General features: G+C 39.0%; 1 protein-coding gene across 1 annotated transcript in view; it reads left to right on the top strand.

Annotated features, from left to right (window-relative positions):
* MND1 (meiotic nuclear divisions 1) overlaps positions 1 to 13,444 on the top strand; it is a 38,591-nt gene that overhangs the window by 20,812 nt on the left and 4,335 nt on the right. Inside the window, exon 6 of the mRNA XM_032187040.1 lies at positions 100 to 214. Within this exon, the coding sequence (XP_032042931.1) occupies positions 100 to 214 (115 nt within the window). The remainder of the gene's footprint in view (positions 1 to 99; positions 215 to 13,444) is intronic.

The following is a 13,444-nucleotide window of genomic DNA, read 5'->3' as shown; positions in this document are numbered from 1 at the left end:
TATATCTTTTTATTTTTGAAAAATGTTCTCTGCAATAATTTGATTTTTATTCTTTTTTTTTTTTTTTTTTTTATCTCCCAACGTGCTTTGAATCCTCAGGCAGAACGTGCAGCACTGACAGAGGAACTTGCAGCCCTTCGGAAGAAAAAAGAGCAGCTAAAGGCAGAAATAGACAAATACAGAGAATGTGATCCAGACGTTGTTGAAGAAATGCGTAAGTCAATATTGTTTGAAGTGAACTTTTGCATGGAAAATGTCTGCACTTTTTTAGCTTAAAAGCTGGTGTGCAGAGATAAGCCAATGAATAGCTGCTTTTTTTTTTTTTTAATTTGTAAGCAATAAAATACAGGTACACTGACCATTTCTTTTCGCGTTCTGTCATACTATATAGGGTGATTTATTTTAAATTGGTATTTACGCTGCCAACAACTGAGCTGTTAACAAACAATCCTAAAATAGAAATAATTCTGATAATTATGATTAATGCCAGGACCATTCTTTCTGGTGCCATAATAATTCTGTAACTGAATCTTAACGTGTGTGGCAAGTATTCACTGGTTCCCATTTACCTTCAATCCTATACTGATACAATAAGATGCCACTTTGTCTTTTCTATTTAAAACATAAGCATTTCATTAGAGACACTTAATTTGTATTTATATTTAAGTATGTCTTTACACTGTTGACTTAATGTTTGTACTTTCTGAAATTGTGGGGTTTGGTTGAAGTTTCTAACTCAAATAGAATACAAGGAATAATGAGTGACTGTAATATTTAATACAGAACTGACCAGTGAAATGTACTTAATATTCTGATCCTTAACATGAAAAATGAAAAGCATGCATGAAATTTTATTGAATTTTCTCTACTTTCATGTTTTATTTATTAGGCTCTTAGGTTGCTACCCAAACACCACTGCGTATTCAATTGCTCTAATGCCAAAATGCCAGTACAGAGTGATGAGAAACCAGCACAGACCTTTTTTGAGGAAAATACTTGACTAAATCTTTTGCTTTCCTTATTCTTCCTCCTCCTTAAAGTCCAGCTTTAGAAACGTGCTGAGAGAAAGCCAGGAACATAAACAATTGGCAGCACACCCTCCAATTGGACAGATATTCTTTCTTTAGAGAGGCTGTGACATTTTTCATCAGCTGCATTATCTTTCCCTGAGGATGTAATGGTATGAAAGGGAATAAGCAAACTTGAGACCTGAGATTACAGTACTGTAAATCCTTTGCTGTGTGCTCTCCTGAGGAGAAATAACAGACACATTCCAGCTGTGGAAATGAGTAAATTTAGACAGATACCAACACCAGAGGATTCGTAGTTCCAGGTATTGAAAGTGCTGAGGTATCCTTACAGTAAGCATTGCACTGAAGGTGTTGAGGAGCCTCTTTTGAAGCAGTTGCCACAAGCACGTGCATAAATACTAGGCACAAGGGAACAAATCACAGCCTGAATGGCAGGACACAAGTGCATTAGCTGGCAACATGGGGACTAATATCTGAAGAGAGAGGAAGAAATGTAATCGTTAATTACTCCAGGCACATCCTTCTCTTCTTTGAATCGTGTGTAAGGTTCACACAAGCATCTGCAATGGAGGGATGAACGTCTAAGGGAGCTGGTGATGTGAGCCTTGTAGGGCTACCCAGGGGAACAGCATTCCCAGAGGAATGTACAGTAGTGTTCTGAAAATAATTTGTCCCTGACCTTAAATTAAAAAGCTGGTGCTTTATTATATGTTTTATCAGTCATTGTTGCACTGTCTAAATTTGCTAGCAGTGTATAAATGGCTAAGTGTCAGTTTGGGGGAATTAATGTGTTTGTCAAAGCTGAATGGAATTTCACAGGATTTAAATAATAATGGTAATGGTGGGTGGGGGATGGGGATGCGACTTCTCTCATTCCAGAGTGAGGGGAAGTGCAAAGGCAATAAAAGATGCAGGAAGTTATAGTTTTTAGTGTAAGAAGATGTAAAGAATTTCAGGCAATTGAAGGTATTCATTTAGACATAAAAGTTACCACTGCTGTTTCCCCGAACAACCTTATAATCACAGTTATTTGTTCAGAGATTTTTAAAGCTTTTTTCAAATTGCACGAGTGATATGTATTTTTCCACTAGCTATACAATTGCAGTAACTTAATCCTTATGATTATTTTCGGTTGGATCAATGAGTGGATTCCTAAATCTAAATTAATTTATTTTCATTTTAAGTCAGAAATCAGAAATGGCTGTTAGGTTACATAATGCACTTTTTAAGAGTTGGATTGTTCAGTATAATATGTTTTGTAATGGGCTGTTGGCATATTCTACATTTAGGTTTTCTCTTTCCTTCCTTAAATGGCTTTAACCTCTAAGGAAATTTTTCTGATATTTAGTATAAAATTTCATACTTGTAACTTCCAATCCTGTATCACAGAGCAGCCTTGATTTTCTTGTGATATTTTAGGGGTATGTCAAATTATCTTCTGATTTCAGTGGCCTTCTAATTTGGTGAATACTTTGCTGTGCCTTTTTAATTGCTCTTTCCCTCATAAAAAAATATTGCAGAAGCAAACCTAGTGGTGTGTGTTAGGTTTACATACTACAGCAATAAGCCTCATTAAAACACGCACCAGCACGTGTATGTGCACAGTAATTCCAAGGTTAAAATGAAATTTGGATGATTTGTAGTAAATATCTAAAGGCAATGAAAGCCGAACATCTGTCTTGCTTCCTCAGTCTTGGGATGAGAAAGTCGTGCTTGATGATGTAACTAAATATACTAGAATTCACCAGGGAGCAAACTAGAGAACTAAATAATAACTCAATTTTTTGCTGGCTTTACCACTTGTCCTTTTAATATAAATAGCAAATGGTTTGTTATATGCTTTACCTTAATTTCCTTGGCTTTTGTACTGGAGAGCTAAAATATAAACTCTAATGCCTACCCAAGGTTACAGTGCTTGAACACAGAACGTCAGCATTTGTGTTTAAACAACTGCAGTAAATGGCAGCAGAATCAAGGTTTAGGGACTGGCCACTAGAGGAAGCTACATAATAGTCTGGTCTTGTAGATGCATGGGTAATTCCATTTTACAGGTAGGGTATTGTAAAACTACATCTAAATTTGCAAAAATACAGGGATTTCTTTCTTTTTTTTTTTTTTTAATGACTTTTGTAGTTCATTGCTGGAAGCTTGTGTTTGATCCTCGGAAATGTTGTTTAAGCCACCTAGTGTAATTTAGGATTGAGCTACAGATCTTTCCTCATTACAGGCAGTAAAACTGACAACAGTCATCGGCAGTAAAAACAGAAGTTCTGGGATTTTATTTTTCTGTGTTGGACATGTAATCCTGCTTCAGTTGGCACAGGACTGTGCCGTTGTTTCTTAACCTAGAGGCAGATTTTTGTAGGCTAGAGGATATTCTCATGGGGAAGCAGACATTGTGGAGAAGAGTTTCCCTATTCCTCCAGCAGAAGGACTATATGTATATAGTCCTATATATGCGTATGTATACAGATTGCATGTGTACAGATGTGATGCTGGTAGATTCCCTAAAGCCGATGGTAGAGAACAGAGGCATGGAGAATGCAAACTGTCAGTAGTTCATTATTTATCTAAATTTGCATAAGGCTGACAAGCCTCCATGTAACAGCAAGATTAACCTGCTACACAAGTTTAATTCTTTCTGCCCACCAGAGAGAGGTTAGGGAGCTAAAATAAATAAATAAAATTCTGACAATTAATTTTACAGAGTGGTTTGTCTGGCAGCTGAAGTATATAAATTATACTGATTTTGCTCTTAGTTGTCAACCAGTGTACAAGCAGAAACAGACAAACACTTCCAGTATTCACTGTACTATGAAAAACGTTTCTAGAATTTAAAAATTCTTCTACTTTGATGAAAGGAATGTTAATTTATATTATGTTAAAACATAGCTGGGTCTAAACAAAACTTTGTTATTTTTTTCACAGTAGCTGTGCCTTGCTTGCTTTGGGTAGGACAGTAAGCTCAGAAATAGTTATGCACCGAGTGAAGTCAGTGTGTCCACTGGGGTATGAGTGCCATTATTTATGTGGCTGGCTTCTAGATGTTGCTTGTCAGCATTCCTGGTTTATTTAGCATGTTTTTAGAATGCCCAGTTACTGATAATTTTTATGTCTTACGCTTTTAACTTTAAAAAAGTGTTTGGACAAACTGTATTCTCACAAAGCAGCAAACTACCGAGCACAGCACACGTAATGCATCATTTCTGATGTCAAACTTCTCTCTTTGTTTATTTTTATCTTGTAGCAAGGGGCATCAGTGGATTGAAATGGACTGCATTTCTAACCACAAATATCCACATAGTTATCTTCTTGAATCTCCAAAAGTGTAATCGCAGAGGCACCACTATCAGCCCATTTGAGGTCTAGATTATTTTCTAAGACTAATGCTTATATGGCTGTATAAAAATAAATGTCAGGAGAATAACTAGAGTTTACTGAATACCAAAAAATATCATGCTTTACTTATTTGAAAGTGCTATTTTTTTCATTGTTGATAGATGTTGATGTTGATTGCACTGTTGATAGCAAACTGTAGATGCTTCAAAAGTTTCTAATTCTGATTTGTTTGGACATGGAAAAAAATCAGATTTGTGGGGTGAGTGGTTTAGGGTTTTGTTTGTTTGTTTTGGATTTTCATTGTTGATACACCCAGGTATTATTTTGTAATTGTTGCATTCAGATTGTTTTGAAAACATGTTATGCACGCAGATGTATTTGACATTACAGAAACTTACTATCAATTACTAGATTCTTTTAGGGATTGCTTCATATTAAAGTCCCTGTTCCCAGGGGGATAACAGTACTGAAGAAAATGAAGAAAAGACTGTCCTGGCTAATGGAGAGGCTTTAAAATTATCTGCATTGGTTTTACTCAAAATTCTCCAAAACACCAATTACTTACAAAATGGTTTAATGGGCAATTTTATGGTAAAGTCTTTCTATTGTTTGGAAAAAGGTATCGGAAAGATTATTTAAACTAGAGGATTACCAGTGCTTTCTGTTTACAAACTGTTACTTAAATAGCTGTGTTTATAAATGCAATGATTCACATAGGAAAGTGAATGTCTCCAAATAATTCTAATCACAGTCTAGATTCCACCAAGGTCAATAGGATCAAGCCTATAGAGAGAGTGTTTTTTCAATCACCTCTAGATCCAATATGTTCAGTTTTCAATTAAGAAGATGTTTTCTAGCTACTGACCCTGAAATATGCACCTGGCATCTGAGAGGCAAGCTGTGCTTTTTATGGTTTATGCGTCAATACCATTAACAAAGAGCCTGCAATTAGAAATTAGTCATTCTGTTGAAGTTAGATTAGAGTCTCCACCCACACTTATGTTAGCCTTAGAGGGTTAAATTGATCTTTATTTGGAGTGAACCATGCACTTAAAAGCATGTAGAAAAATAATAGATTTAACATCAGCCCCCCTCCCCCAATATATATACACATGTATATATATATTTTAGTTAGTCTCAATTTTTGTAGAATTACATATTCAGTGCATTCATCTCCTAAAGATCTGGATGAGTATATTACAGGAAATAGACAATACCTACTTTTATACCTATCTGGCAGCTATTTGCTACTAATAGAAGCAAACCCTAAAAGACCCTTTTCCCCCTCTTTTCTTTTTCCTTTTTCTTCCTTCACCATGGCGTACAAGAATGCATATAGATATGTACCAGTAATGTAAGAACACATTTACTTCACTAACTGCATCAAGCTAAGATTTTTTTTTTTTAATGTTTACCCCACTCCCTATCCTATTCAGTTGGAAGGCTGAAAAACTAGTTTACCCATTCTAGAGCTGCATTAAACGACAGAGCGAAATCAAAACTAAAGGTATCTTTATTCTTGATTTTTTTCTACAAATGATAAAAGTACTTGTGTGTAATCATAATTATACACAGTACCAATAAAAATAGACCTTAAATGCTAAGTAAAGTTAAAAAAGGAACAAGGTACTAATGAGTGGAATTGCAAATGTATATTTGATCACAAATGCTCAAAGCTCCTCAAGCAATCATCGCAAGCAAGAAGGCATTGCAGGCTTCTGCAGTACTTCCGCTCCTTTATCTTCATCCCTTCAACTTTTCTTTCTCTCTTGAAAATTAAGGGAGTCTGCAGTTCTCTTATTGAAAGTGCCGTTCCTTTGACAGAGCAACCAGTTGCACAGCAGAATCTGGTTGGGATTGCTGGAGGCTGTAAAGTGCTTCTTTAGGGACCTTCCCAACAGAAGTAGATTAAAAAGTTCCCACCTTGGCCCTTCATTCCTGCCTTGCAGTTTGCCAGTGGTAACAGCAAGTGAGTCAGACTTGTCAGTTTGAGTTAGGAACTGATGGTATATGCAAATATCCTTGTCCTGTGGTAGAGTCTCGTGAAGTCTTTGAAACCTCCTTTTCCACCGACCAGCCAGCCTGCTGAGCACTTATGCCTGCTTCTTCTGAAGGCTTTCATACATATGGTAATTTGTCAGGTGTTTCCCAGAATTGTCGTTCTCTTGGTAAACGTCCTGAAGAGCGATCCGGTATCCTCTGATTAGCTAGGTAACATCAGGTAAAAATTTTTCAAAGGGCATTTTCCTGAACTCTTGGTGAGTTGAACAGTGTAGAGAATTGATTTGGGAAGGACTAAATGACAGAGGATCAGGAGGAGGTAAATGAGCAGCTACTGGCACTTAGAAGGAAAGGCGAATATAACAGCCAGGAAGAATCTGGGGCCTTGGCCAACCTGGGCTAGTGGGTGGCATCCCTGCCTATGGCAGGGGGGGTGGATTTAGATAACCTTTAAGGCCCCTTCCAACACAAACCATTCTATGGTTTTATGAATTACGAGCATGGGACCACCAGGACAGACTGCTGAGGCTTTCGATGCATCTGCACATATATTTCAAAGGTGCAAATCTTGAGGTGACGTGGGGCTTTTCACTGAATCTGGGAAACTGAAGTGCAGAAGGGCCATCTGGCTTTCAGCAAAAGGCCCTAATTTTCAGTATTTCAGAGTAACTCTGGATACTCTGCATTTGACCTAAAGTTTGGACTCCAGCTGAGGTTACTCTGCCGTGAAAAAAATGTCCTAGATGTACAGACACAGGCATATTTATGGTTTTATACCTCAAACACATTCTGGCAAGATTATTATTCTTGCAGAGCTTGAACTTCTGCTGCTTTGCTTTAAAATGGAGCTGCAGCTTATCTGGTTAAGCCAAAATAAAACATCCAACCAACCAAAACAAACCCCAAACCACCAACAAACAAACAAAGAAAAAAAATACACAAAACAAAGCAAACTTTTTTTTTTTTTTTTTTTTTTCAGTGGAGTTTTACTTACAGATTCAGAAAAGAGGCAATTGGAAGATCAAATCTTTAGCTAGCATTTGTAACACCCTGCTGAAATAAACTGGCTACTCTGGCAAGTTCCATGCTCTATAAATTAAATTAGAAAGCTCACAAGGTTTATTTTTGTTCTTTCTGTTTGTTTTCTTTCTTTTTTTGTTTGTATGGGAATGGCAGAAAAAAACATGTTGTGTGAGGGGCAGACAGGTGAAATATATGGGAATGATTTTAATGTCTGAGCTAGTAAATCTTTATGGCAAAATTTGTTAGGCTCCTTAAGTATGGTAGACACTTGATAAAATTTGTGATGTAGAAAATGGCTGCTTATGACTACATTTATGATCTTCATTGATTTAGAAATGGATTGGCAGCAATCCATTTGCCTGTGTTTTAAAACCATGAAGACAGCTTCAAATGGAAGTCGTCTATAGATCATTCATAAGAAACCAGAAAAGCTTTTGTGGAGAGATTATTTTGCTTGTCTCCCAGCATTTGATGTTGGAGGTTAGTTTTATATGGTACCGTTTATTCAGTCTGTTTTGATAAACTTATGATGATATTAAAAGGAATTATAAATAAATACTTATATCTTTTCAAGGTTTCCATTGGTAAAATGAAGTCAGGAAAGGTATTTTTGATTTTTAAATTGTTGTCTTCAGTGCAAAGTCAAAGGTCCTTGTTTAAAGGAAAAAAAAAAGTGTTGCCAATCCCACATGTTGAAAAATCTCTTGTCCCAGTCAATTAACCTGATTGGGACTGCATATTAGGAGTGTATATTTCTCACGTAGGTACCTCATTCAGTGCTATTTAACTGCAGACATTTTGCAAGGCAGGTTGTATCAGTGTAAAATTAATTATAGTATTGGTGGTGTATTTGAGAGTATTGCTGTTTCTTTTTCTCTTCCTCATTTGAGCATTTTGTGAACTAATTTCAGTGGAAAAAATAGGAAAAAAAAAAGAAAAAAATGGAAAAGAGAAACAATTTGGGAATACATAGAAGAAAACAGATTTTATCTTTGGTAGTCTAAGAGACCTTTGTGGCATGGGAGAAGTTGCTTTGTTGTTTTGCATGATGTTGTTATAAGAAAAGAAGGGAAACACAGTCGTGATGAAACTGGAATACTTTGTTATTACACTCAGGGTTTACTCACTAGTAATATAAACATCAGAATCTGAGGTTCATTCAAAGAACTTCTAATAGGGTCTGTTTCTGCTCAGTATTGTTATTAATGATCTGGATAATAGAACAGAAGATTTGCTTTTGTTACATTAGCAGATGAGGTGAGACCAGGACAGCCTGTGTGGACAGAGGACAACATGAGTGTGACAAATTCCCAAAACAGAGAAACACTGGATAAAATTCAGTAGTGACCAAGTGCAAGGACATGCATGCATTCGAGGTTACTGTGTTGCACACAATCTGGAGCAATTAGCAAAGGGGGGAGGGCTTGAAAAAGATGTCAGGATTACAGTAGTTTACACATCAAGTGTAAGATCCTCATATTGTGAAGCAAAATTGCCTTACAATGATACAGGAACAGAAGTGTAGCCAGCAATAAGATACATGAAATAATCTTTCTACTCATGTTGGCATTAGTGAGGCTTCAGCTGGAACACTGTGTTCAGTTTTGGATATCTTACTTTAAAATGTATGACTAACTGGAGAGAATTCAGAGTACAGCAAAAAGACTGGAGGTCTGGCAACCACAGTATAGGGGAAAAGATTAAAAAAAAAAAAAAAAAGGGCTTGAAAGAAGATACATATTTCTGCTTCAGAAAAGGAAAGGAACAGCCCATTGCTCAGGTTCATGGAGAACTGAGCAATAAGTAATTAGCTTTAAATAGCAGGAAAAAGAAGGATGAAAAACTATTCTAATGGTAGCAATGATCAAGCACAGAACTAGATTGCCTGAGGAGGTCATAAAAGCCCTAATACTGGAAAACTTCAAAACAGGCTACCAACAGCTCTGAAATGGCATAGGTAAGGCTGGACACGTGTCAAGTCATGTGTGCAGAGAGTAGAGGCTCTCCTGAGACACCTTGCAGACATTTCTCTACAACTCTTGTGGCACAGGAGGTGTGCAGCTGTGACAAAAAGCCAAGTGCTCTGGGATGGGCCTTTGTGTGCAATGCAGTTCAGCAGCACAGCTCAACCAGTAAGTAAAGAGAGGAAAAGGAGCCCTGAATCAGAAGGCGGCTGTGCTTGTTTCCCGTGTCTAAGAACAGTACTTCTGCTCTGTTAATTGGATAAGAACAGATGCATTTTAGTTATACACTAGGATTTCAGCATGGGCTTTCAGGTAGCGTACTTGAAAGGTAAGTGAGCTTTTTCTGTGGGTCCGTGAATACAGTAAACTTCAGCACGAGCACATCTATTTCGCACACAGGAATCTTTTGGTAGCGATTCTGACAAATTCTGTTGGACGTTTTTCAAAGAGACACTGTGTACTTACTGATGAAATTTGACAGTGTGACCTTTTCATATAGGACAGAGGGAGCTCTTGCTGATGAGGCTTGACACTTTTTTTCCAACAAAGATTGCAGACCCTTTAAAAGCATATTCTCATAGATGTGGATCAGCATATTGGTAGCATTACTGTGCGCTGGTGCGTCTCACCGTATAAATGAGTGGCTTTATCTTATGCACGTGCTCAGATTTATTTTTAAGCATATATATATATATATGTACATACAGCTGTTGAAACAGAATTGTTAATTTAATTCATTCGTGTGTTAAAATTCCTTGAATGCTTTTCCATCACAAGAGGCTTATTGTGTTGTGTTCCATGCTTTTAAAAATAATCGTAGATCCATAGGTGGCAATCATAATAATCGACACTTGTTTTCCCGTAGTTCTGATTTTTTTTTCAGAGTCTACATGTAAGAAAGAGATACTCCTCAATATTATTTAGTAATATGTCAGTATAAATAGTTCTATTGAATTTGTGATGTTGCTTAAATGAGAAGTTGTATCTTTTCATTGACTTGAATTCAGTTGTTATGAATTCTGAAGCCTTGTGATTTGTTGCTTAATATCCTGGGGATAAGTGTTATGTGGCATGCTGAAGTATGGGGGAAAAGTATGGGGGAAGAATGATGTGTTATTTTGGATTCAAAGAAGCTGACAAAATTCTGATGTGCTCTCATTCTTCTAAAGAACAGCGCTTTATTCTCCTTATAGGTGGAAACTCCTCTTTGGGAAGCATGGGGGAAGGTGAAAATTGCACATAGCATTAAACAAGGATCTCTGCCTAACACTTCGTTACAAAACATCCTTCTAAAACCATTCTTGCTATGTTTTGAGTTACCCTATTGACAGCGTTGCAAGCTACTTCCTCTCAAGGATGCTTAGTTTCAGGTGTTTGAAGAAGCCACTTGATCACATCATCGTGTGATCAGGGGCTCTGGTGTTGGTTTGTGGATGGATGTGTGGGTACGAGCTGCTAGGTAGTTAGCTTTTGTACTCGGTGGGTGACTGGTGTGTAATTCTTCACTCAGGGGTGGCAAGGCACTGGAACAGGTCGCCTATAGTACGGGGGGGTGTTCGAGGCCAGGCTGGATGGGGCTTTGGGCAGCCTGGTCTGGTGGGAGGTGTCCCTGCCCGTGGCAGGGGGTTGGCACTCCATCATCTTTAAGGTCACTTCCAACCCAAGCAATTCGATGTTTCTGTGAATTTCTATGTTCATATTCTACCCTGGGCTTTAGAGATGGGATCTTTATTTGCATGAGACATTTTCTTTTATGGGAAAGGTTTTTGCAATTGTGCATCACGAGGTGTTAAAAAGATGCTTCTCCAAGGGGCAGAGAAACATAAATCTGTTCCAGTGTGATAGCAAAGTAAACAACATTTCTGGAAAGTAAGGGTGGCCCGAGAGCATGAGAATGAATAACTGCAGAATGCGATAAATAATCAGTCATTGGAGAGTCACATTCATAGACTTTTCTTCCATTTGTTGCAGTTTTTCATATTTAAATTTGGTGTGAGTGGATGCAGAGTTATTACTGGAATTCAAATCCCCATAATGCAACTTATTTACCCTGACCAGTTTCATGAAAGAGGCTGGCAATCTTTGGGCTAATAATCCTCACTGGCCTGTGTGAACAGTTGCAGCTGTTCTCTGCATTTCATACACAAGAATTGCAATTCACGCTGTGAAATTGCTCCCTCAGCCACGTGCAAAATACAACCTCAGACTTCAGCAAGTATCTGCGTAACAGTCCCACAGCTTGATGGGTGGCTGTCTCCTTGAAAGGGAGAGAGCTAGCCTTGCTAGCTCTCTTCCAGGCATCTTCCAGGTGGGAAATCCACTCAATCCTCTTGTGGTGTTAGTTCTGGTAGGTGAAACCACCACCGACTTGTGCTAGTTTTATAAATATAGATAGCTTTTGTTATTCTGTAGACATCGAGGTTCCTGGCTGGTCCTGGAAATTTTGTTTACGCATAAAAGCATTGCTTTCAATAACCTTTAAAGTTATCTTAAAAATGTCAGAGTAGAAGTGAGGAAGAAGAGAAGAGGAAAAGAAGGCTACAGCTTTCTTCTTTTCCAGGTCTATAGCTGGCTGTGAGCTGGCTGAGGCTGTTGAGAGCTTTTTCACTATAGCTGTTGGAGCTAGAATATGTTACCTTTACAGTCTTATTTCTGAACACTCTTCAGTGACTGCTTCAATGGTGTTACTTTAGTGATAGATGCAGGACTTAAAAAAAGCTTTTGGGAAGAACCTGAGAGTAGGTTTGGAAATATTTATGATGTGGTTGTTATTGTAACTGTGTTTCAGCCATGGAAGTATCACAAGTCTGACAGAAGGAGTAACCAAGTCTCCTGGAGCATATTGTGTAGACGAGGCATTTAGTGGATTTCCCCTCCTGTGGAAATATTTGGGGGTTTTAGAAAACCTCAAGTGGCTCTTTCACTTTGGAACACAAGTAGGACCTTCAGTTCCCACCACCATCCCCTCCAGGGAAAAAGTGGGTGAATGTGGGGGCAGGAGCAGGGCTGAGAGGGAAGAGGAGGCTGTGGTTCTGCAGTATGCAGAGAGCGGCTTTGGGGCTTCCAGAGCTGAATCAAAACCAGCATGGCCTGACCACGCTGCTGCTGAGCCAGTACATGCTGCCAGCGCAGATTTGTTTAGAAACACTGCTGCACTAACGTTTTGTGCCACTGGACGTCACTCCTGGTCGGGTGCTGTCCTTTTGCCTCAGGAGGCTTTTTGCTGCACCTCCTGCCGCTGTTCCACGTGTCCTTTCTTCAGGGCAGTCTCCTGCTCTGCTCCTTTATCCCTGTGGTCACCATCTGGCTGTCACTTGCCTGCATTAAAGAGCGTGTTTCCAGCCCTCCTCCACTTTCTCTTTAAACATTCAGGCCTTCCTTTCCCTGTCTTTTCTTTCTGTTAAGGGGATTCAGAGGCTTGTCCCTGTGGTAAGGAAACTGCTTGGAAAATAGTTCATTTCCCAGAATGTGGGCCTCCTGAGTTCCCTGCAGGTTTGCAGGGACACGTAGGGTTGAGGGAAGAAGAGACTTCCAGAAGGACTGCTTAGTACTAACTCTTTGACCCATAGCCTTTCACTATTTAAGGCATATTTCCAGGTGCGTCTTGCTAATGTAACAGCCTAGTGTTGCAAGAATCATGGAGTCATCGAATCATTTAGGCTAAAAAGCCATGCAAGCTGTGCTGCCCCTTGGTCCTGCACTGATGGCTTTCGTTTGGTTCAGGAGAGAGAATCTATTTACCTGCTTAGAAAATGCTGAGAGTGCCCGAAACTGGTCAGCCCAGGACACAGGTGTGTGCCTCAGCCAAGCAAACGCCTTGTGTCCTGCAGGCAGGGAGCAGGCAAGTCGATCGATGAGTTGTCACAGGAACTGAAGTAAATACGTACTTCACCCCGCTGTATGGGAGGCCGATGGCTGTACGATCCCGTGGAGCTGGAGAACAGGCAGTCCGAAGCAGCATGGCTTTGAATTGCAGCAGCACATGAGGTAGGTGGCAGGGATGGCTGTTCTGCTCCTCCTCCAATCCCTCACCCTTCGTACACACACGTGTGCAGATAATGCAACCACTGAAGGTCCCACCAAGCA

Source organism: Aythya fuligula, chromosome 4 (assembly GCF_009819795.1).
Source record: "Aythya fuligula isolate bAytFul2 chromosome 4, bAytFul2.pri, whole genome shotgun sequence".
NCBI classification, from domain to species: domain Eukaryota; kingdom Metazoa; phylum Chordata; class Aves; order Anseriformes; family Anatidae; genus Aythya; species Aythya fuligula.
This window is presented reverse-complemented; position numbering and strand designations above follow the sequence as displayed.